We start from the raw sequence: 22465 nt of genomic DNA on the forward strand, positions 1-22465 counted from the left end.
GAGTATAATGCCATCCAGAATGGGTTTTTAAAAATACAGTAACTTCAGTTTAGTGTGAATTTAGAATTAGAACATTTCAAGTCATCTAGGCTTTAATTTAATTGGGACTTGATAGTAGTTAATCTGCAATGCAGATTTAAATATTACTTGCAGAGCAGTGGAAATGTATGCAACATTTTCAATGAATGTTACTTGAGCAAGGCATGGATGATGTCATACACACTGGCCCAAGAATAGAACCCTGTAAAACTCTAAGACTATCTTTTGTGTGTCATTTACGTGAATAAAACAATTCATCATCAGATAATCATGACTCCAACCAGCACTGCTGTTTTTCCTCTGATGTAAAATGTTGGTAATGCTGGATGCTGCACTCAGACAAGCACAGACACAAGTTCATGGTCCAGATCATTAGTAGCATTCACTAAACTCTTTTTGTGGTATGATGATCTCAATATCATGACCTATACTCTCAAAAAACCTCACTTTTCAAATGAGAGTTGACTTATTTCTTACAAGAAATAAAGGGAAGGTGGGATAAGACCCCTTAGCCTGGTAATATTGAAGTTAATTAACAGAAAGACTTTTTTGAACATTTGTCCATGTCCAACATACAATCAGTCAAGATCAGATGGTTTCTAAAGCTGCTTTATTTGATGATCGATCCGTGACATCTTTGGGGAGAAATCCCGATTTGTAGTCCCCGTTTGCCTCCAATAAACCCAAACCACTGTAGCAATATTATAGCATCTACTTGGGTAATTCCCTGACTAAAGTCAGCTTAGCCCTGATGACTATGATTATTTAAGCATCATTTGCTTCTCTAAAGCTACAGAGGCCATTAAACATCTGCTTTCACAAGCTTGTAGCACTGAGCATGACCAGTAAATTCAAGTGGTTATTAAAATTTAGGTGAAATCTCCCATAATGCTGAAATTGCAGCCATTCTTCTAGGAAGGCCTGCCACAGGATTTTATAACCTGACCGCAGCAGGGGATTTTCTCACAGCCAGGTACTGAAGTATCAGTGAGGTCAGGCATGGATGTCGGGAGATAAGACCTGACTCGCAGTTGGTGCTACAACTCATACTGAAATTGCCAGACGGTCAGAGAAATGCTTCAACAACAAACTCAGATTAACAGATTAAGATTTCCTTTTATAGATCTAAGGAGCAGAGCCCAGACCATGATAAGCACCTTCAGGCCAAAAGTACACTCCTGTATCAGTGTAGGACAAAACACAGAAATATACTGTATCATGGCTGCAAAATCCTTTACGCTTTTAAAATAGAAAAACATGCAAACCCTTTAAAAAGTTCCCTGCCAGAGTCACTGCTCCATGACCCTTTGTGGTGGCGATTTATCATATGAATGAAATTTTTAAATTGCAGTGAAGAAGAAGGTGACAGATGGGTAAAATAGCAGACGAGATTTTTTGTTAGGTTTCTTCAGCGAGGGATCCTGTCCACATATTTTTTAATCTATACAATGTAAAATAACATAATGTAATACAATGTAAAATAACATAATGTAATTTATATTTAGGTGTTGGCATCACCTTGCACTTTCAGGAATTGTGATGACCGTGAGCTGATAGTTGATGAAAAAAGTAATTAGCACCTAATCGTTCAGGTAAATGTTAGTTGCAGCTCACACACAGATGGTGCATACACTGTGTACTGTAGGAACATGTTACTAGAATCACAGTTTTAACTGTTGCACTCTGTGTTCACACCAGAACTACTATTACATTCTACAAATCACAAAGTCTGATTTTTTTTATATGGGTAAATATATCTCCCAGAAGACTCATAACACTGTCAGCTAATCCTGTTATTTTTTTGTTGTTGTTATTTATTACACTGAACAAGCGCAATGTTTCATGTTCAAACTGGCTCCCCGTCTAGAACAGGAGAACCTGGACAAAATACAGTAGCTGTGATTTGTCGCTCGGCCAAGCTGACAGCTGCAAAGTTCTGGCCGTTTCTTTAACCCCTGCCTCTTTACAGCCAAGCTAATTTCAGTTCTTTCTTGGTTCCCTGCTGAAGTAATTTTGCTTCATTAGCAGTAGTTCTGCTTGGAATAATAAAGAAAAAGTTGATTACAGCAATTCAAAGCCTTCTACATCTTCACTTGTGTTTGAAAGTACACAATAATGCTCCGACAACAGTTGCTCGTACAAATGCAAGTAATTATTCTGCATTTGCTCTGTTTTCTCTTCACTTTCTATTGATGGTACCCAATTAGTTACATGACAAGTTTTATTAATATACCAACTTTTCAAAACAGTCTAATGACAACAGTATAATAACAACGATTTTTTTTGTAAAGCTTTGTAAAAGTTTTGATGTTATGAATCATCATGTGAAATTCTGGGATGACTTCAAGTTTATTTATTAATGTCTTTTTTTTTTTTCCTCCCCTGATGAAATAATAATTATTTGCAGCCTTGAGGTTTCCTGCTATAATTAATCAAGTGAAATTGCTTGGAAATGTTAAATAAAGACCAGCCTCACATTTTACCAGTTTATGCTGGCAAGGGAATTGAGAACAGACGTCCTCTTGTTTTAAGGACTTAGGAGCTGATTTGGATTTAGACCCACTTCCACAGGTAAAGAGTGAGATGGAAAGTACACGAAACAAAAAAAGAGCCGGATAAGAGAGAAACAGGAACAAAGTGGGAAACAGGGAGTAGCAGATAAAAGTGAGGGTGCTGGGGAAAATGCATTAAATGAGCGAGAGGCAAAAAAAGAAATGAGACCAGTGAGATTGCAAGATGGAGAGGAGAAACACAATTAGGCACAGGCTGACAGAGAGGAACAGGAGATGCAGGAGTAAATAGATATGAAATGGCGTGGAGCGCGTCACAGCTTGGTGACAGAGTTGAAAGAGAGACACAGCTAAAGATTGTGAGCGACAGAGGTAAGAAAGATGAAGAGGTGTGGAAGCAAAACGGAAGCGAGAACGCAAGCCGTGAGAGACGAGGGGTGGAAATTGGCTGCGGGACGTAGCATGCATATTTCCCCAGGAGTGGAGGCGAGCCTTTATTCTCAAGTCCAACAGCATTAGGCAGCGTGTCTTTCAGCGGATGCTGGCGTGACACTAAACCATACTCTCCAGGAAGCATCCATTCTAATCATATCCCTCTTCAGCTAGGGCTCTCAAGTGGCAGCACAAAAACAACCCTACGTACCCCTCCCCCAAAAAATACAAGGCCAGGAATGCTCACACACAATTACACACAGAATCGGAGCATGACATGCTCGCGTACAGGTGAGTGTGCCATTGATAGGCAGGCATGCTGGGGTACACCTTCAGCAGATATTTAACACTTTCTCTTACCTGCATTCTAAAAAATAAAAAGAAAGAAAGAAACAACAACAACAAAAAACACAGCTATCACTGGGATTTGTCCTTGACTGAAGGAGGATATACGGTATCATCACTGAGCTATCATCAGCCAGGCTCACAATTTTTGGACAGGGTGCCCCAGCCTAGACTCGTATCAACAAACAACACACCACAGCTAGCACTTTGGTCATTTTCTCCCGGCACACCATTACCACAACACCAATCCCATTATAAAGCAACACAATGCATCAATGTCCCCAAAGCGAGCCAGTCAGCTACAGCGGAGGCCTCACAAGGCATGTTTAACTCAGTTGAAGCAGACGGCTGCATACTCAGAGTCTCTGTGCTTTGATGCAGAAAGTGTAGCAGTATGAAGGGAGAGATAAGACACTTCAGAGTGTCAGGCGGAAATCCAGAGACAGATACACAGATAAAGGATCGGTTGTAACATCTGAGGAGATGAATTTAGGGGTGTCTGTGTGGCATTTTACACACAAATCTTTAACGTAACATGTGGCATAATCCTTATCTGAAGACCAGTTTCTAAATGTTTGTAAGAGTATCTGTCTAACTGGGTTAGGAGCTTGAATAAGTACTCTAAATCACTGGATTATAATTCTTTTTTCCCCTATTTAGATATTTTTACTTCCACTATTTAAAGTCTAGCCTGGTGCAAAATGCCCAAATGGGTAAGCATACACTGGGACAGAAATTATGCTCACGTTGATTTAAAATTTATTGGGAAGCAGCACAAAAAAGTAGCCTTAAAATAGCCAATATTTCACAGAGCCCTCCTCGGGGTGTGCTGGATGTATTTTTGCCTGAGCTTTTCTATTTTAATATCTGATTCAGCTGTTTGCACCAGAAATGTATGAGCTTTCTGCCGGAATGCGCAAAAAAAAAAAAAAAAGCATTTAAATCAATTTATTGGTATCTAAGACAAGAATATAACTCCCTGCTTCCTCAGTGTCTAGAGGGGGGGCTAGAGCAGACGATGACGTGGAGGGTGATGGCAGTAATGACGCGCGTTTGTCTTAGAATACAAACAGAATCACACAGTGACCACAGGAGTGGGTTTGTGAGCTCTCTCTGTGTTTTTCCATTTAAAAAGGTGTTGCGTCATCACGGCATTGTCTGGTGGTGAACCTGCTCTTTCTAAAGAAAACCAGGGCAGCAGGGTCAGGGAAGGCTGCGGAGGGTCAGAGGTCAGTGCTTACCCCGCACTTGCTGAGAGCGATATACCACCATCGCTCCCTCACCGAGCGGAAGCTGCGGCCACCCACGCAGCTCAGGACCTCCTCGTTTCCATCCCCTTCCACCTGGGAGGGGAAAAAATGCACGTATTATTATCCAGAAATGCAGCACATTTTGCCTCACAGAGACACTGAGCTGTCATAGTAGATTTTGGAGCCTGAAATATCAAGATACAAACATATTTCACACCCCAGCGTAGCCTGAAATGTGGCAACAAGATCCAGTAACCGCAACAACAACAGAGTCATGCTGTTAGTCACACATTCTAAAGTAATACACCACTTTGTGTTGCTTAGTTAAAAAAAAAAAAAAAGTGTGAAGAAAGATCTTTGGGAACCTTTGTTTGATTGAGATGCATCATTACCAGAGGAAAAATGTAAATAAGTAAAATGTTATGCAAACACATTACTCGCCTTTAGCTCTCACTCCCTCTCGGTTTACTGATTTGCTCTCTTACTTTACAGAAGAGTATACAATAGGAACGAAAAAAATATGCTCAACTGTCGGATGATAAAAGGAGAAAACATCATACTCTGTAAAGGACACACATGCTGTTCAAGACAGCAAGCTCAGTGGTCAACTTCAAATACAGAAAAGCATCCCTGCACTGGATTTGTAAAGATTGGCTTTGTTTCTTGCTTAGGGACAAGATGCTGTAGAGTGCAACTGTGCGTGTATATATAAATCTGTGTTTGTGTGGTGCTCTTACCACACAGCCTGACCAGGTGTAGCGTGTGGTGAGGTTGATGACCTGGTTGTTTTCAGGCCTCAGCACGGCTTCCTTCTGGTAGCAGTTCTGACATCAGCGGACACAGAAATATCAAAACAAGTTTTTAAAGCCTCCACGAAGTGCTTTTCAGTAAACCTCAGGACAAGATGTACCCACAGTTGTTGGGCTCCCAGAGAGATATTTCTCAGTGCACAGAATTCATGGTGATTTTAGTTGAAATCTGATTGAAAACGTGCTTCTGATCTGTTTGAATGCTGCAAATAAAACTGATGTTTTCTGACTCTTCTGCAGTGGATTTCTGTTCCCTGTCTGACTGTTTGACATTAATGTTAAAAGCTGTGTGACGTATAAGAGCCACAGTGTTTGATTTAGAGAATCTGACACGAGAAACTGACTGAAAGCTGAGAAATGATGTGCTGTTTGTAAGTGCACTGAAAATATCTCAACATGATGTCTGTGTGTCACAAGATGTCAGGGAGAAGAAGAATACACCACCAACCAAATTACTTTAGTGCACCAGCCAAGAAATGCACTGTATTTGGGTCTTTTTTTTTTTTTTTTTTTGGCTGTTCTAAACCATTTTAGCACGGATTTTTCCAATATGCCGCAAAACACTTCATAACCTAAATAACTGTTACATTTCCAACTCTGAAATCCGCCCTGGTTTAAAAAACACTAGAAACTTATAAAAAAACAGAAGGTTAATTTCCACACATGCTGCTGGACCACAAGGCTTTTACAGAAGACAGATGTAAAATTATATACTGACAGAGGGTAAATCAAAGGTCAAAAAGTACTTTAAACTGACCACTTTTCATCATCAAAGCGACAAACACATTTCCTACAGTAGATATACCTTCACTCTCGTCACACAGCTTAACTTACGAAGAAAATTACAGCAGCATTTAATAGGATCATTAAAAAAAACAGTTTAATATAGGGCTGTTCGATATAACGATATATATCAGATGACGATAAAAACGTCTATCGTTTCATTTTACGCTATCGTTTGTTTCGTGGTGTCGCAAAATAAACTGTTTACGACAATATTTTTTTCATCGTTTTGATGGTCACTGTAGTGGCTATATTAATTTCTTAAACTTCTCTCTTTCTCTTATATTTTATATAACCACACTAAAGACGGACAAACGCCTGTTTTTATGCGTTGTCGTTAGCAACAGCGACGGTGTCACCATCGCGGGTCCGCTTGTTTATGTTCCACATAAACCTTTCACAATAAAGCTCAAGATCCTGCTGAGACTTTTCAAAATAAACTGAATCACGTGAAAGAGCAGATTATTTACGGATGAGAAGTAAAAAAGAGCCGCCAGGTGCTAAAAAATAAACCTTAGACGTTAGAACAGGCTTTTCCCCGCAGCACGCTGTGTAATAAATACTCACAAAGAAACGGCGGCCTTTACAACTTATGTCTAAAAATGTATTGTTTGTATCAGCTACATGACACGCAGCTGGAAACACTTCCCGCAAGACGAGCTGCCCGAGATTCACAGAATTTACAGAAAATGTTCCATTTTTGTGATTTATATCGTTATCGGACGATAGAATTCTTATATCAGGATATGAGATTTTGGGCATATCGCACAGCCCTAGTTTAACATCAAGACTCTGTGTTTAAATTACAAGAACTGAACATGACAAGGAAAAGTTCTTTTTGAGACTTCATTACGTGCAGGAATGAAGAATTTATCATCCTGAATGTAATTCTGTTTTTCATTTCCACATCAGCATCAGAACATCACTGCACAGCATACTGTTCTGACCAGATCCTTTCCACCCTCCTTACACCCTCCTTACACACACACACACCAACACATCTCATTACTGGGTTCTCTGTGACATGCCAGCTCCATCCTCTTTTTGGAAATGTTTCCCCAGATCTCAGTTGGAAAACAGTGCAAAACGCTGCATTTCAATAAATAGAGTATTTCTGTTTAACACGAACCAAAATATTTAAAAGTTCCCTATTCCCTCCAGATTTTTGTGCAATGTTTAGTTATTATCGTATAATCAACCAATAAACATGTCATGTGTTAAGATATATAGATCTCGATACAGTATATCTTATAACATCACATGGATACAGTCCAAAATTATTAGACCAATTATTAGACTACTCGTCACAAAAAATAAAATATTAATATTTAGAAATGAGTCAAAAAGTTCTTTGAAACTGAAAATTATATTGTTATTTATTAGGCAAATAAAATTTGAGCCGGCACGCTGGTCTTTTCTGAGAAGTCAGAAACTAATCAAGTATTAATTAATTAACAGTAGATTTGAAAAAGTGGATAGTAATAATTATATTTTAGCATTAAAAGTCATTTAATGTAATCTTCTCAATTAGAGAGCTTCTGCATATTGGTGGATTAACCATTACAACAAACATCAAAAAGAGATTTAAGTAATTACCAATACAATACTGTTAACTTAGGTCAGCTATGGCATAAACCTCACATTGGGTGGTCTAAAAAAAATAAAATAAAATAATAATAATAATAATAATAAAAAAAGCATTGTTTCAATGGCTCAGCATTTTTATGCAATCTTTAGTCATTGTATTGTAAACAACCAATCAACATTGGATAAGATATCTATCTATATATCTATATATATATATATATATATATATGAGTTTTACTAAATGTGGGTTGATATGTGCACATACATAAATTGTTCTATTGTTTTGCCTTTTCTCTCAAGTATATTGGATTAAACAAACTGCATTAATACACTAATGAAGTGCAGGCTGTTTGCTTTGAGGGCATTTGAAGCTAAAAGTCTATTCAGTCAGTGCAAAGGATTTACAGACCATTTAAAGATAGAGCCCGAGCCTTTGATCAGTTTCCTCGTATAAAGACAAGGTTATGTTGCTCACCAAAACTGATATAAATGTGATCAAATTAAGCTCATGAGTATGCACTGTAATCCAATATGTTAGGGAAAAGCACGGGAACAACAAAAAATGTTCTTGAACCAGCCTTTAATTTTGTGTTATTACTTTTAGAAAGTAGACATTTATATGAAGGAAGCTTATTCTGTCATTTCGGTTCACACGGGGCTCCCTAGTGTCTTGCTTTGTGTTCACAACTTTGGATTGTACCATACTTGATCACTGCAAGTATCATCAATAATACACAATTGCCTGATAGTAAATAGTAAAAAGATAGTAGAAAAAACCTAAAAAAAAAAAAAAACCCTCCTTTTCCCCCCAGACTGTCAGCTTTTAAGGACAACTTTTCTTTATTCGGAGCAGAGCGAGAAACGTGTGATCCAAAGGTTTAAATGTGAAAATTAGCACCAGCGATGACATGTGAATAAGCAAATGGAGCAGCACTTTCCTTTGATAATAGCTTGTCAGGGACATGATGCTGAGGGTGTCGATGTCTCACCTTTTCAGGCCTCTTGTACACAGCTGGCCACTGAGAACTGTCATCAAAGTAGAGCAATATGTTCTGACAGCAACGAGACTGCAAAGAGGAGACAGAGAGAGAAAAGGAGAATGAGAAAGAGATTGCGCTGGTTTGTGGATATCAGAGAGGAGGCAGTGAGACAATATGAGATTTATTTGACAAAATTGTTTCCAAAGTCTGCGGGCAAAAGCAGTAAAGCAACGCAAGGGAAAGAAAGGATGGAGTGGATGTACAAAACACTCTAAAGGGAAAAAAGGACTCCTCCTTTTTCTTTTTTTTAGGGCATTAACAAAGGGATGAAGCAGATAGAGCAGGAACAGCCAGAGGAAGAAGGAGAGAAGGAAAAGAGCAGTGGTATCAGTTTTTATTAGGTGAGAAAAAAGACAGAATTAGCCGAGAGGAAAACACTAAACAATTAAAAAAAATTGTGAAGACAGAGCAGATGATGAACGCAAAAGTAATGTGTAACAGACACACATTAAACTTAACATGAGGCATCCTACCTTTGGGTAGCGAAATCGGAAATCCAACCGCCCAAACTCGGTAAGAAAGCAGAAGCGTGTAAGGAAAACCCAGTCCTGTAATCAAGAAAAGAAAGAAGCTAAAATGTAAAATAAATTAAAAAATTGATATAATCAAGGTAAAATGAAACTTTTACCAGCATGCTACTATTCATTTTTTCAGCCATCACAGCAGTTCTCTAAGCATTTGCCTCACGCTGCTGTCAATATCAGACTGTATTGAAGTTTTGTAGTTAAAAGACCACTAACCATGCAATCTTAGATTGTCCACTATTTTGGATTTGTGACACTATAGGATCAAGTTAATAAGCCTCAAGTCACACACATGGGCCAAGACACCAGTCTGCAACCATCTGGCAACCAACGTTTGTGAGGAAATAAATGTGTTTTCCCCAACCGGTTGGTAAAAACCTCATTCGTAGTTTGCATGGAGCACGCAACCTCATCCATAAGAACTGTCCAACTACAATCGCAGCAGTGAAGAAAGTTTGATAAGTGTAACACAAACCAGAAAAGGAGACCGTTTGCTTTCAAAATAAAAGCTGCACCTTAGAAAAGTGTTGGCTGCAGTGATGAGGCCATTTTGGAGGCTTCCAGGTCTAAAGATTGAAGCCTGTGGAAGTGCCTTAAACTTGTCAGAGAAACATTTTGAGCTATGACCTCAGTTAACATTTTTCCATGGAGTTCATAAATTCAATCAGTAGTTTCAACTGTTTCACAATACAACATGGAGCTTGTCTAGCAAATTATGGTCCCCATCATATTATCTTTATATGCCAGCTATAAGCTAATTAGCACTAAATACTAAGGCTTATTTCAAAAGCATTAGATAAATTAAAATTCTTACTTGTTCATTAGATTAATCTAAAGCAAGTTATGAAAATTCAAAAAGGTGAGGAAAAAGCCTTTTCTCTCTAAAAAGAAAAAAAAAATGCAGAGACTAAAGTGGAGATGCACAGCGCCACAGCATATCAGCACAAACACCTCATACTAACTGTCAAACACAGTGGTGGAGGTGATGATTTGGGCTTACTGTGCAGCCACAGGACCTGGGCACCTTGCAGTCACTGAGTCATCCATGAAATACCAAAGTATTCTAGAGTCAAATGTCAGGCCATCTGTCTGATAGCTAAAATTTGGCTGAAAGTGGGTTATGAAATAGGACAATGAGCCCAAGCACAGCAACAAATCCACAGCAGGATGTCTGAGAAAGAAAAGAATCAAGGTGTTGCAATGACCCAGTTAAAGTCCAGACCTAAACTGCATAAAACTGCTGCGGCATGACCTTAGAGAGATGTGCATAAATGAATCCCCACAACCCACAAAATTCCTCCACAAGGACTGATAAAGTCAACTCCAATGGTTGAGTTTTTTCTTTAGGTAAAGTTGGAGAATAGATTAGACATTTAGATGTTGCACAAGTTAAAAAACAAAAAACTTTTAATTGCGTACATTCTCTGGGTAATGCTGATATTGCATCCAAAATGTATTTAAAAGCTTATCCAATAATTACTTGGATATATCAGTAAACAGACCAACCAGCAGCCAGACATTAACTTGCCTGAAAGCTACAGCACCAGCTCGGCTAAAGAACAGAGAGACTGCGGGGAAGGAGACATATGGAAGTTAAAGATATAAAAGGAAGGGGAGCCGGAGGGAAGAGAAGAAAGAAAATAAGAGATGGTGAGGACATAAATGGAGCTATAAAGACAAGTAAGAGCAAACACCGGGAAAGCGAGTTATAACAGCAGGGAAGAGTTAAGAAGCATTAAAAGAAAAAAAAGAAAGCAGAAAAGCAGTGAAAAACCAAGAAGTTGACGGAATAAGAACAAAAAGAAAAGTATAAATGAAAGAGCTAGTGCCAAGAGCATAAACTTCTAGAAAGGGTAAGCAGAAAGGGCATTAGGGGGCTGCTGAGCACATTAATAAGAAAGAGGTGGAGAGGAAGAAAAAAGTATTTCTTCTTAATATTATTCATCCATAAACTTAGCAGCATGAGACCAGATAACAGTGCTGATGGTGTACTTCACTGAGCTTACATAAGGTACTTGCAGCAGCGTGAGGATGGTGGATCAGTCACTGGTGATCTCTCTATAAATTGTTCTATACAGCTGTAGGTAGACACACACTGTAGATATGGATCATAGTGCTGAACACAGCACTAACACCACATCACTTATATGTTGTTTACACACGCTTCTCCGTCTGGATGACTGCCCAGTGCGAGTAGGCCCTACTGAGGCAGCCAGAATGAATGAACTGCTTTAAAACTAAAATGAGACATCAAATCCTTAAGAAGTTGTAACAGCTAATCTTGTAAAATTAATACACCAAATGGTAGAAGTCTCATTTGTACAAATGGCATTAGGGGAAAGACTGAGGCTGGATTTATATTTGAAATACTGCAGGTTTGTGGTAAAAGCCTCACAGTCACTAGGGTGTCGCCTGTGATTAACAATATCTTAAGTGCTTGGCTAGCAAAATGACAGACAATGGCCTCTGCAGTTTACAAAAGTAGCTGATTAAATTTAGGGTACAGGCTGGGCGTTTCTGACAAAGTCAAAGTATTTCTGGCTTACATCTAGTGCTGGATGTCATTTTTAAAGGTTTGCACACTGCTGGTATTAGATTAATTTTGATACTTACACAATACAAAGCTGTTTAAACAATGCATTTGAAATGTAAATAAATAAATCATTGAGGCAAGAAACATTGTGAATTTTGATTTATACGTAGCAGTTAACAAATTCAACTTGCACACTAGGACCCCTGGCTCGAGACCAGCAGGAGACTTAACCCCTGTCCCGAGTCCAGATAAAGAGGAGGCTTGAATCAGGAAAAGCATCCAGTATAAAAATGGGAAATCAAACATACAGATCCATCTAACAGAGTAACCCCATGAGAAATAATGAGCAGCCAAAAGCAGCTCCTCATTTTCTTTTTACAATTTTCATTTTTGAAATCAAACTACATACAATACAACACATTTTTGTTACAAGCACTGAGCTGTACTTACCTACAATTACAGTATTTACTTCCAGCACTAAAACAATTTCCAGTTTAGCTTCTGTTGTATTTGTGACAAAAAAAACAATACGAAAAAGCTTTAATGCTGATCCACAGATGACGTCAAATGAAGCAAGACTGTTATCTTAAAGATTAGAACAATTTACATGCTGCAATTTAAGGAGCAGCCAGGCGCTGCTAATCAAATGCACTTAATTAACTGATCATCAGTAAGTGTGACCACCTCTATAAATGCAGATGTTTTGGTCTGGAGTATTCAAGCGTGTGTTAACAAAATGCTAAAGAGGAAAGTCATCAGCAGTCTTAAAGAAGTAATTGTTGCCGCACATAAATCTAAGAAGCGTTATAAGGTCATTTCCAAACAATCTGAATTCCACCTACAGTGAGAATGATGATTCATTAGTGGAAAACATCATTCTTCCCAGGAGTGGATGTCCCAGCAAACCCACCCAAAGATCAGACGATGCAATGCTTAAGGAAACTGCAAAAAACCCAAGTTCTACATCTCAGATTCTACAGGCCTCAGAAGACTGAACAAGAATGGCCTGTTTTGCCTGCAGAAGTCATCTTCTCTCTAAAAAAGTACCTTGCAGCACAGCTTAAGTGTGTGAAGTTGCATCTGAACAAAGCATGAGACTTATGGAACAATGTCTTTGGTGAGATGAGACCAAAGTGGAGATGTTTGCTCATATTGCACCTCACACCAACTGTCAAGCACAATGGTGGAGAGGTTATGTATGAGCTTACTGTGCAGCCACAGACCCTGGGTTCCTTGCAGTCATTGAGTTAAACATGAACTCTTCTGTATGCTTAAGTATTCTAGAGCCAAGCTGGAGCTTGACCACAATTAGGTCATGCAAGAGGACATTGGCCCCAAACACAGCAGCAAATCTGCTGAAAAACAAAATAATTAAAAAGGTGTTTTCTAGACAAAGTTCAGATTTTCATGATGAGGGGGACCCTTAAGAGAGCTGTGCATAAACAAATGCCCAAAAATCAATGAACTCAATAAACAACCTTATAAAGAAGAGTGAGCCATAATTCCTCAACAATGATGGGAGACTTATCAAGTCATACAGAAAATGGTTGCTTTAAAATATTCCTGTTAAAAGTGGTTCTACAAGCTATATAAGATGCATATGGTAACCTTGACAGCAGGTGTTGCATTATAAATGTCACAATCCCAGATATTCTCTGAGGTTGTCACCTAAGGAGAGATGCTGCTGGTCTATTTAATTGACAAGAAACATATAAAAGAAATACACTGTCACATATGTCGAAGAAACGAGGCTCCAAAAGCCTTTCGCAAACTCCCACAAAACTTTATCATGAGATACCAATACGCACATAAGCACATGCTGATCATCACATCCTAAAAGCTGCACTAAAGGTTTACAGTAAGTTACAATGAAGAAATCTGCACTTTAATTTGTTCTAAAAAAATGTAACCATTCAAGAATTTTGCTATAAAATTACAATTTGTTCTGATTTCCTAATTAAGACTTGAACTGATGATAAACTTGAAAACTCATTTTATTTGGCTTTTACCAAACAAAAATTTCAGTCAAGAAGCCCTACCAACCTTTTTACAACTATTCATTATTATTGAAAGATGCAACTGCACAAAAAGTATGAATTAATCATTAGTCTACTGTATCAGTGGTTTGTACACATTCATTTCTCCTAAAAATACATCTTTAAACTGTCAAAAGGAACTCCAGTCCCTTCGTGCAGCTGCCAGATGGTGGAAATCATGACAGCGTGACACAATGAATGTTTGATTGAAAGCGAGAAGGATAGTAAATCCCGTGAGGGGAAAAAATATAAATAAATCACTCGCACGTAAAGCAATTGCAACTAACCACCAGTGCAGATGTCCACCACCTAAACAAAAGAGAAAAAAAAGGTGCGACTTAACAGCAGAAGCTATCTATCTTTTTGCTTTCACTGGTCTGTGAACAGGTCTCAGCCCGAGTGTGTAATCTGTCAACAGAAGCTGGCTAATATTAGCCGATTCACGTCAGCAAGACAGTTCGCCGAATTGTACAAAATTCACTGATAAGACAATACAGAGTAGGTAAATGCTACTGAAGTAGAAACACTACTAAAAAATTGCAGGTATCATGCTGCGTCCATATGCTGCATATGGTCTATCAAAAGTGCTTTTCTTTGACAATACTATCTGACAACAAATCAGAGGACGTAGAGGCTATTTTACTCTATTCTGTACTCGAAATTTTGGTTCGGCTTGACTTGGTGTGGCCACATATGAGGCTTTTAAGTTATTTACTAACCTAAGATTGCTGATTACTATTGAGGCTATGACAATGGAACAGGCACATGCATATAACATATAAGATGATAACTGAATTAACTAATTTAGCTTCACTGGTAAAAGCTCATTTAAACTGTAACATGCTGCGCAGAAAATCAGATATAGCCCCTGAAATGTGGATAAAATATTTTATTATTGTGCAGTACCAGCACCTATACGAGTCGGTTAGTGTGTCCAAACTTCACGCTGATCTCAGAGTTGTGCTTAATATTTACTATCCTTAAAATCAATTGTGCTCCTCAAATGTTAAAAACACACTGATCCAAAACATGAGCACATTTTCTTGCACAGTGTGCGTATCATCCTGTTGCACGTTTCAACCTCTCCAAAGACCACAGTTTGCCTCTTTCTTATTAAAACAAGCCTTGAGGTTAGTTGTTATGAACTCTTGATCTCCAACCAACCAAGAAAACTCCCCATGCACCATTATACTGTAATTACCTCTGCCCTGCCTTCTCCCTACATAAACAAGCACGGTGATTTCTGTGCTGAGAAATAAAGTGCATCCAGAGCAGCGTAGCATGGCTAGCGCCGCCGCCTCCATATATCACAGCAAAACAAAACTGCAGCCATATTTCAGCTACTGCCAGCCAGCTTCAGCTACTGCCAGCCAGCTTCAGCCCCTGGAGCCTCTGGGTTATAATTCATGGCAAACTCCAAAAGTCAGTGAAGCCCGGGACTCAAGTCCACCTCCGTGCGTCGTCCTGGGTGACGCTTAAGGCAGTAACCATGACAACCAGGGCAGGAAAGGAAAACACTGACCCAGAGATGAATCCCTGGAGAGAGGAGAGAGGGGTGGTCCAGTTGGGTTATTGAGATAGTGGGGGGTGTAATTTAACTCACCACAGGCCAGGACTGTGAAAGACCCTTTTGTTACACGAACACACACAGAATTGCTCGAATGCATCCATCACACACTTTACAGCATGCCATGGCCAACGTGACACATGCCTACCCTTCGATAAAGATCACTTAATGCACACACAAACCTCTCTCCTCCCCCATTAGTGCCATAGCAACCACAGCATACCTTCATTTGCAGCTGCCATAGAAACATTAAGCAACACACAATCCTTGTTTTGTGTTTTTGCTGTGTACTTGTCCTTCAATTTCCTGCACAGGTACCCGGGAGTAGAATACAAGTCCAAACAATGAGGTTCAATGCGGATTTAAGTTCAACTTACTTGCCAACTCTATAAGCTTCTCACACCGAAGAGGACAGTCAGGAATTTCACACACTAATTTCTGGATCAAGTTCAAATAAGTGAATTACTGATTAATGAAGTGACAAAAAAATGAATCTAAAAGACTCGAGAATAAAAACAGAGTTGATGAATTTCCAGTTATCAAGATCCTACTGAAAATTTCTCATCTCAAATTTAAGCATTGCATCAACTAAACCATCAATGAGTGACCCAGTATCTACTGGTCATGCATACTGCCATTAAATGCTTAATAGACTTAAAAGACTTCAGTGTTTGCCACATAATTAGACTGCAGTGGGTGCACACTAATGTCCAAGACCCCTGAACAGACTCAAATTCCACTGTCTTGAACCCCAGGTACTGATGGCAGTCCTTGTTCTGCTCTGCAGCTTCGTTGAGCCTCAGCTCTCCACCTGCTACACGTTCTGGTGAGAGTCACCCTTCAGCTTACAGCAAATCTCCAGTGCGAAACGGGACCAGAGTTACCAGCTGCATTCCAAGAAGGTAACGTAGGAGTAGGAGTGTATGATCGAGAGACAAGCAAGCTGAGCGACTTGAAGGACTGCCGTAACAGCAACCTGAAACAGGAGACAGGACTAGCTGATTTCCTGCAACTGAACTTTCACAGTAAGAGCAAATGAGCTTGATTATGTTATTATTTTGGATAGATAAAAGAAAAAAGGCTAATTTGCCTTCATTGGGCAACTGTTAATAGACCTGGATGGTTCCCCCAAGTCTATGTGTGGGAAACAACAAAGTAGTGGAGCCAAACACAAAATAAAACACAGTACATAGTCAAAATTATGTGAACTGCTGAACAAAGCCCGTTGACATCCAGTCATCACATCTATATGTGTTTGAGAACAAATATTCCTAAGCCATAGACATAAGAATATCACTATAAAAGTCAATATTATTGTAGAAAGTCTTTACTCAAGTTTTCTGAACCTGGCTGCAGGGATTTGGTTCTTTTCTGCCGCAGTAGCATTACTGAGGTCAGGCACTGATGTCAGCGATAAGGCCCGGCTTGCAATTGGCAATCCACTTCATCCCGAAAGGTGTTTGATGGGTCTGAGCATTCTGTGCACACCAGTCAAGTATTTCCTCAACACACTCAGAGAGCCCTTTCTATGGACCTGCCCTTGTGTATATGATATCATCACGCTGAAGCAGAAAATGTGGCTCCAGCATTGAACGCAAAAGAATAAATATTATTGGTATAGCAGGTAATTATTCTAATTACTGGAGTAGCTTTGGTCACTTTTCAGGCTAAAACACCAAACAGTGATTTCAGACTGGTGACTGTATATAATTACAACCTTCAACCTTGTTGATCAAGTGATCAGTCAATGATTTGATGAGCAGGATTAATAAATGAAGAAAAATATATTTTGCTGCTGCTACAGAGTTAAACAGCATGTGATACAATGAATGTAGTTAAACCAGTTTAACTACATTTTTCAGTAGCTTGCTAGCAGATCAACTACCCATGTGTGCTTTTAGATTTCAGTAGTTAAGTTACATGCAAATTGTCATTTCTGTGTCGTTTACTAATAAAACTATAAATCTGGGGGATTATTACTATACATTACTGAACCCCTGCTGACCACCCATATTTAAAACAAACTAGATGTGCTATCAACAAAAATATTACATTGCTTGTAATTTGTTCTTATGAAAAGCCCACAAGTGCTGAGGTGATGTGTTTTAGGGACAGATTTAGGTCTCAGGATGATTCTGGGAAGTTGGACAGTAAGCTCACCGGTAACTAGCACATATTAGGTTCCAGTTGTACTCATTATTAGTACTGATTCATTACATCTATTAAAACATTACCAGTGAAGTTGCCTGACTTATTAATCATGTTATGTCCAATACCCCAAAGTTTCTAGAAGGCAGGGGTCTGACTGACATGCAGAGTCAAGGATGACATTTTTCTGTGAATAGTGCAGTATTCATTTATTTACTTAGCAATTTATTTATAATTTTTTAAATGCAGCTATGTTTCCTACTTAACTTTCCCAGCACTGCAATTCCACAGTGGATGCTTTAAATCAAGCAGCTAACAGAGTCTAACTGAGTCATGACAACATCAGCAAGCTTGTATACTGTTGGATGGATGCAAAGATAGTTCAACACAGGTGTTGAGCAATTCCACAAACGTTAACAACTACGTTCCCACTAGTGTGTGTGTGTGTGTGTATGTGTGTGTGTGAGTGAAGTCCAGAAAAGACAATGAGCCTGGGAGAACAGCAACAGTGGATGAGGTGTCTACCTTAATCCCCTTTTAGTCTTCCTATTTCCCCAAGGCCGCTGCATTGTGATGCAGAGTCACTCAACCACCTTCCAGAGTGTGTGTGCATTGTTGCACTTGTACATGTGTGTATGTACGCCCATTAATCAAGTGCGATGCCTTGATGCAGTATCTGGTCAATTCAGCCTCTCGCAGTCCTATTCTTTCCTCCTTTCTTTCCCCCTCCCTCACACTTTGTCCTTTCATCTCAGTAGCTTTCTATCTTTTTTCTCTTTCTCACCAAAAACCCTGTTTGCTTGCTAAGCCTCATTAACAATTAATTACCAATCAGCTAGTCAAGTCACCCCTGGCCCGCTGGGCTTCTCAATGATTCATTAGTCAGGGTTACACAATGCTGCAATGCATTAAACACACTCACGCACAGGCACACATGCAAACACACTCAGCTCTCTTTTTTGTCTTTTTGGGGGGGGGGGGGGGGGGGGGGGGTTCAGTGAGCACACGCTGGGTTTGCAGACATAAAAATACACATACATGTCAAACCCAGCTTATGAGCACATGAAACGCCCACTCGCCACACCTACTTACACACATACGGCACCTGTATCTGATCACAATGTCCTCATTAAAAAGAGATAAAGGAAAACTGATTGAGTTGTGGACTAGATAATACTATCCACACAGGGTTCCCAAAACTTACTTCAAAGTCAAGCTAAAGGACTTTTAAGTGACTCTTAAAAGTCTTGCTGGGTGAATTTCAAGAGTTCAAAACTGGCATGTTTTAAGATAAGACACGGCATTAATTAAAGTAAGACATCACATATGAGGCTTCTTCATGATCCTATTAAACCAAGAACTCCTGGCAAAATCCCTCATTTCAGATCTGCTGCTTTTATCAACCCAGACATATGTCAGTGTTATGTGATGTGAGGTGCTGATTTTTAGGACGGGGAAAGGCCCGGTGGGCAGCAGTATGCTGCTGAACGTGGTGTTAGATTTTTCATTTAGAAACAGAAGTTTCAAGGCCATTTGTTGATTTTTAAAAGGCAACCGTTTGAAGACCTTTCTTTATAAAACCACAAATTTTAATTAACTGTGAAGAACACAAACATTTAAACCTGCTCATGGACATTTTTATTTAATATCTGTATTCAGCACTGAATCCTCAAGCCCACCTCCCTTTTAATGCCCAATAGTTGGCAGAAAACTAGGACTAAATGATTAATTTACTGATTTATCAATACCAAAACTGTAATTTGAAAGAGTCCACTGCTTTTAAATTGCACTTAAATACTCAATTGACCCAGAAACTGCTCCATTTCTTTTCCTTCAATAACAACACTTCTCTACAAATCAATTTACAGTGTTTTTTAGCTACTTAACAACTGCTGTAGACAAATTTACTTTGATTAACTGCAATTAAATGATCCTTAATAAACTGAAATCTATAATTATCTGTTCTGTCTGTAAGTCAAACAATGAAAAGTTCCAGCTGTTTTAAAAGTCTGCATAATGGTGCTAAACAATTGGAAACATTAGCAACGATATTTATCAGCACACCTCTGCTCAATGGGCTTCCCCGCCCCATTCTAAAACCAACTCCCAGCATCCTGGGGAAAAATACAAAGAAGTCATTTTTACAGCTCACTAACCAAGTTTATTCACTTTTTCTAACTGGATTGCAATATTTGCTTGGATGGTGTCAGTAACAGACGTTTCATTCATGGCAGGACAAAATACAAGATTTCTGAGCGTTTAACGTTTCTCAGCTTTAGTACTTAAAACACCAAAGCTAAAGGCGGGCACTTAAACTTTCACGGTTCAACGGCAGGTGTGTGCCGCTAAAATGTAACAGAGATACAGCTCAGCTGTATATAGCTTGGTTGAATAAAGTCTTTGCTTCAGCTGATTTTTAATATCAGTATGCTGCAAACTCATACGCTTCTATGGACATTAACACAAGAGACCCAGACTGAAGCATAGGGTGGATTTACTGCCTTACTCAGAGGTCCTGTGCCATTGTGTGCTAAAGAAGGGCAAACTTTTTCTCCCTCTCAAAATTTCCCAACTGGTTTTAAAAATGGCGTCCTTCTCCTGTCCTTTAATCTAACAGCACCACCACCCCTCTGTAGGGACATTTTATCAGTGCGTCCACACACTATGAGCCACTTAGACTAATTGTACACATCGACCAGCCCCAAGAAAGCTGTTGACAAGTCCGCACCACTGCCTTTGGACAACTAGGCGTGTGCCTCTCCATATATTTCTCCAGCTGTCCAGCACTTTTCAACAGCTCATCCCTCTCCCAGTGAGGTAAATTTCATTTATCAATTTGCAGCTCTGCACAAACTCAGCCTTCACCTCTGCAGGCATTGACACAGCTACCGCATCAAGGGACCGAAGCAGAGTTTATTCAATGAGTGAGCATGTGAGCGCGACAGACTGATAGGAGTGTGAAGTCAACATGATTGTGTGCATGGGAGTGTGTGTGTGTCTGTATCTAAGAGAGGCGGGATATTGAGTAAAGTTAGTGGATGACCTTGGGGCAGGAATGCGCAAGCAAGACTGATGAGGAGTGAACCACAGAGACACACGCACACACGCAATATCAATATGTCAAGCCCAGTGTTGCAGGATGTCATTCAAAGTGCTCTGTTTTCTTTAGGCACTCAACTAATATCTGACCAGCTACAGAACGAAACCAAAAAAAAAAGTGCACCACAACTTTTTAGGAGACACCAAGCGTTGGTTTTTTTCCTTTTATTCATTTATTTATTCTCATAATATTTCTTCTTCTTTTTTCTTCTGCAATAAAACCAAAAAAGGTACATGCTGATAAATTAACAAGTAACCCAATAGCAACAATTTCAGCAATTATTTTAATAATTTTTAAGCAAGAAAAAGAAAAGAAATTCACTGGCATCGCCCTTTTTGGTGAAATTTTGTCCACTTCTGATTGATGAAATAATTAACTGTGAGAACAAAAAAATCAGCCTACAGTGGTTCATGAAATTATGAGATTTACTTTTCATGAATAATATTTTATTACCAGCCTGCCACAACAAGGCCAGCAATAAAGAAAAACTAAATCTTTTTTCACTGTGGTTTTCTAGAAGAGTAGATGGCTGTCCTTCTGCTCAGCAGCTGGACAGTCACACACATGCACACAAACAGTTGGAAGTTGCCCAGTGCAGCCTATATTGCTGGCCACTGTGCAGCTCCACTGGAGCAGGTGCACATTCAGCCTGTGTTCAAGGGCATCTCTCCAGCCGTGATGGATGGATGAGTGCCTCCTGTTCAATTTATCTATTCTGATCTCCATCGTCATCCTGCAGATTTAAAAATGGTGACTTCAATGTCACCGTTTGGCTCAACTCCTCTTAAACTGCAGTCAAGAGCACACAAGCCAGCAGTGCATGTCAGCAGGTAAGAGGAATCATCAAAGCTTATTATGTCTGGTGTTTCTGTTTAAATCTTCTTTTTGGGACGAGTGAGGTAAAACTGTACAATGACGTGAGCAAAATATCTGACCAAACACCACCACCGCCTTTTTCAAAGAGATATCTGAGCCACACAGTGGAACAATGGACCCTACCTCCCTGCTTCTGGTCACTGAGTGACTCCACTGTGGCAACAGGAGGCTTTAAGAGCTGAGAGCGCCCCTGTTAAGCTGAAACTATTATTTTATCAAGTAAAAACAAACCCGCGATGAAAAAGAAACTACTTCGGCAGCATATGCATTTTGACTTCATAATCTCAATGTTGTGTGTATGTTACACACTAACAGCTGATTCCACATTGTCTCCTTCGCTTTTTACCAGATATTCTAAGTATCCCGATCACGTTCAAAACAGCCATTAATAACTTTGTCGGAGGTGGTTGCTTCTTTCTTCTGATTGGGCTATTGCTTCACTCACAACAAAATGGTAGACCCAACTCTACTGCTCATTTATGTAAAAGTTGATCCCAACAAACTCGCGTGGATGCCTGCAGAGATGTGACACAGGAGGTGGTAAATTCCAAGCAGCGCAGAGATACCTGCTCCAGCTGCAGAGTCAACATTTGAACTCGCAGATCTCGTCAGGACAACAGTGATCCCGATGCTGACAGCTTCCCCCCAAACCCTTAACAGGCGGTACTAAGCCCAGGTTCAACAAACAGCAAACCACCGCCGCGTGCCACGGGCCATATGACTCACACCTGTGACAGGTCCTCCGATCATAAACAGAAAAGCCGCTGCTAATTTACATCCAAGCATGGCAACAAAACCCCGGACACACGGATGGGACTTAAAGAAGAGTAACCACTTCCTAGGATTTATTTCCAGCTCTGAACTGGCGTGATGCCGCTTTAGAGGC

The 22465-nt window shown here is 39.6% G+C and overlaps 1 protein-coding gene across 1 annotated transcript in view; it reads right to left on the minus strand.

The window, feature by feature from the left end:
• tmem145 (transmembrane protein 145) overlaps positions 1 to 22465 on the minus strand; it is a 40570-nt gene that overhangs the window by 17626 nt on the left and 479 nt on the right. The window contains exons 2-5 of the mRNA XM_085291558.1: positions 9269 to 9343; positions 8745 to 8822; positions 5314 to 5400; positions 4568 to 4669 (exon numbers count right to left, since the gene is read on the minus strand). Coding sequence (XP_085147684.1) covers positions 4568 to 4669; positions 5314 to 5400; positions 8745 to 8822; positions 9269 to 9343 — 342 coding nt within the window. The remainder of the gene's footprint in view (positions 1 to 4567; positions 4670 to 5313; positions 5401 to 8744; positions 8823 to 9268; positions 9344 to 22465) is intronic.

Source organism: Mchenga conophoros, linkage group LG11 (genome assembly GCF_057382185.1).
Source record: "Mchenga conophoros isolate Kocher_MC1m ecotype Shallow Benthic linkage group LG11, M_conophoros_male_GT1.1, whole genome shotgun sequence".
NCBI classification, from domain to species: Eukaryota; Metazoa; Chordata; class Actinopteri; order Cichliformes; family Cichlidae; genus Mchenga; species Mchenga conophoros.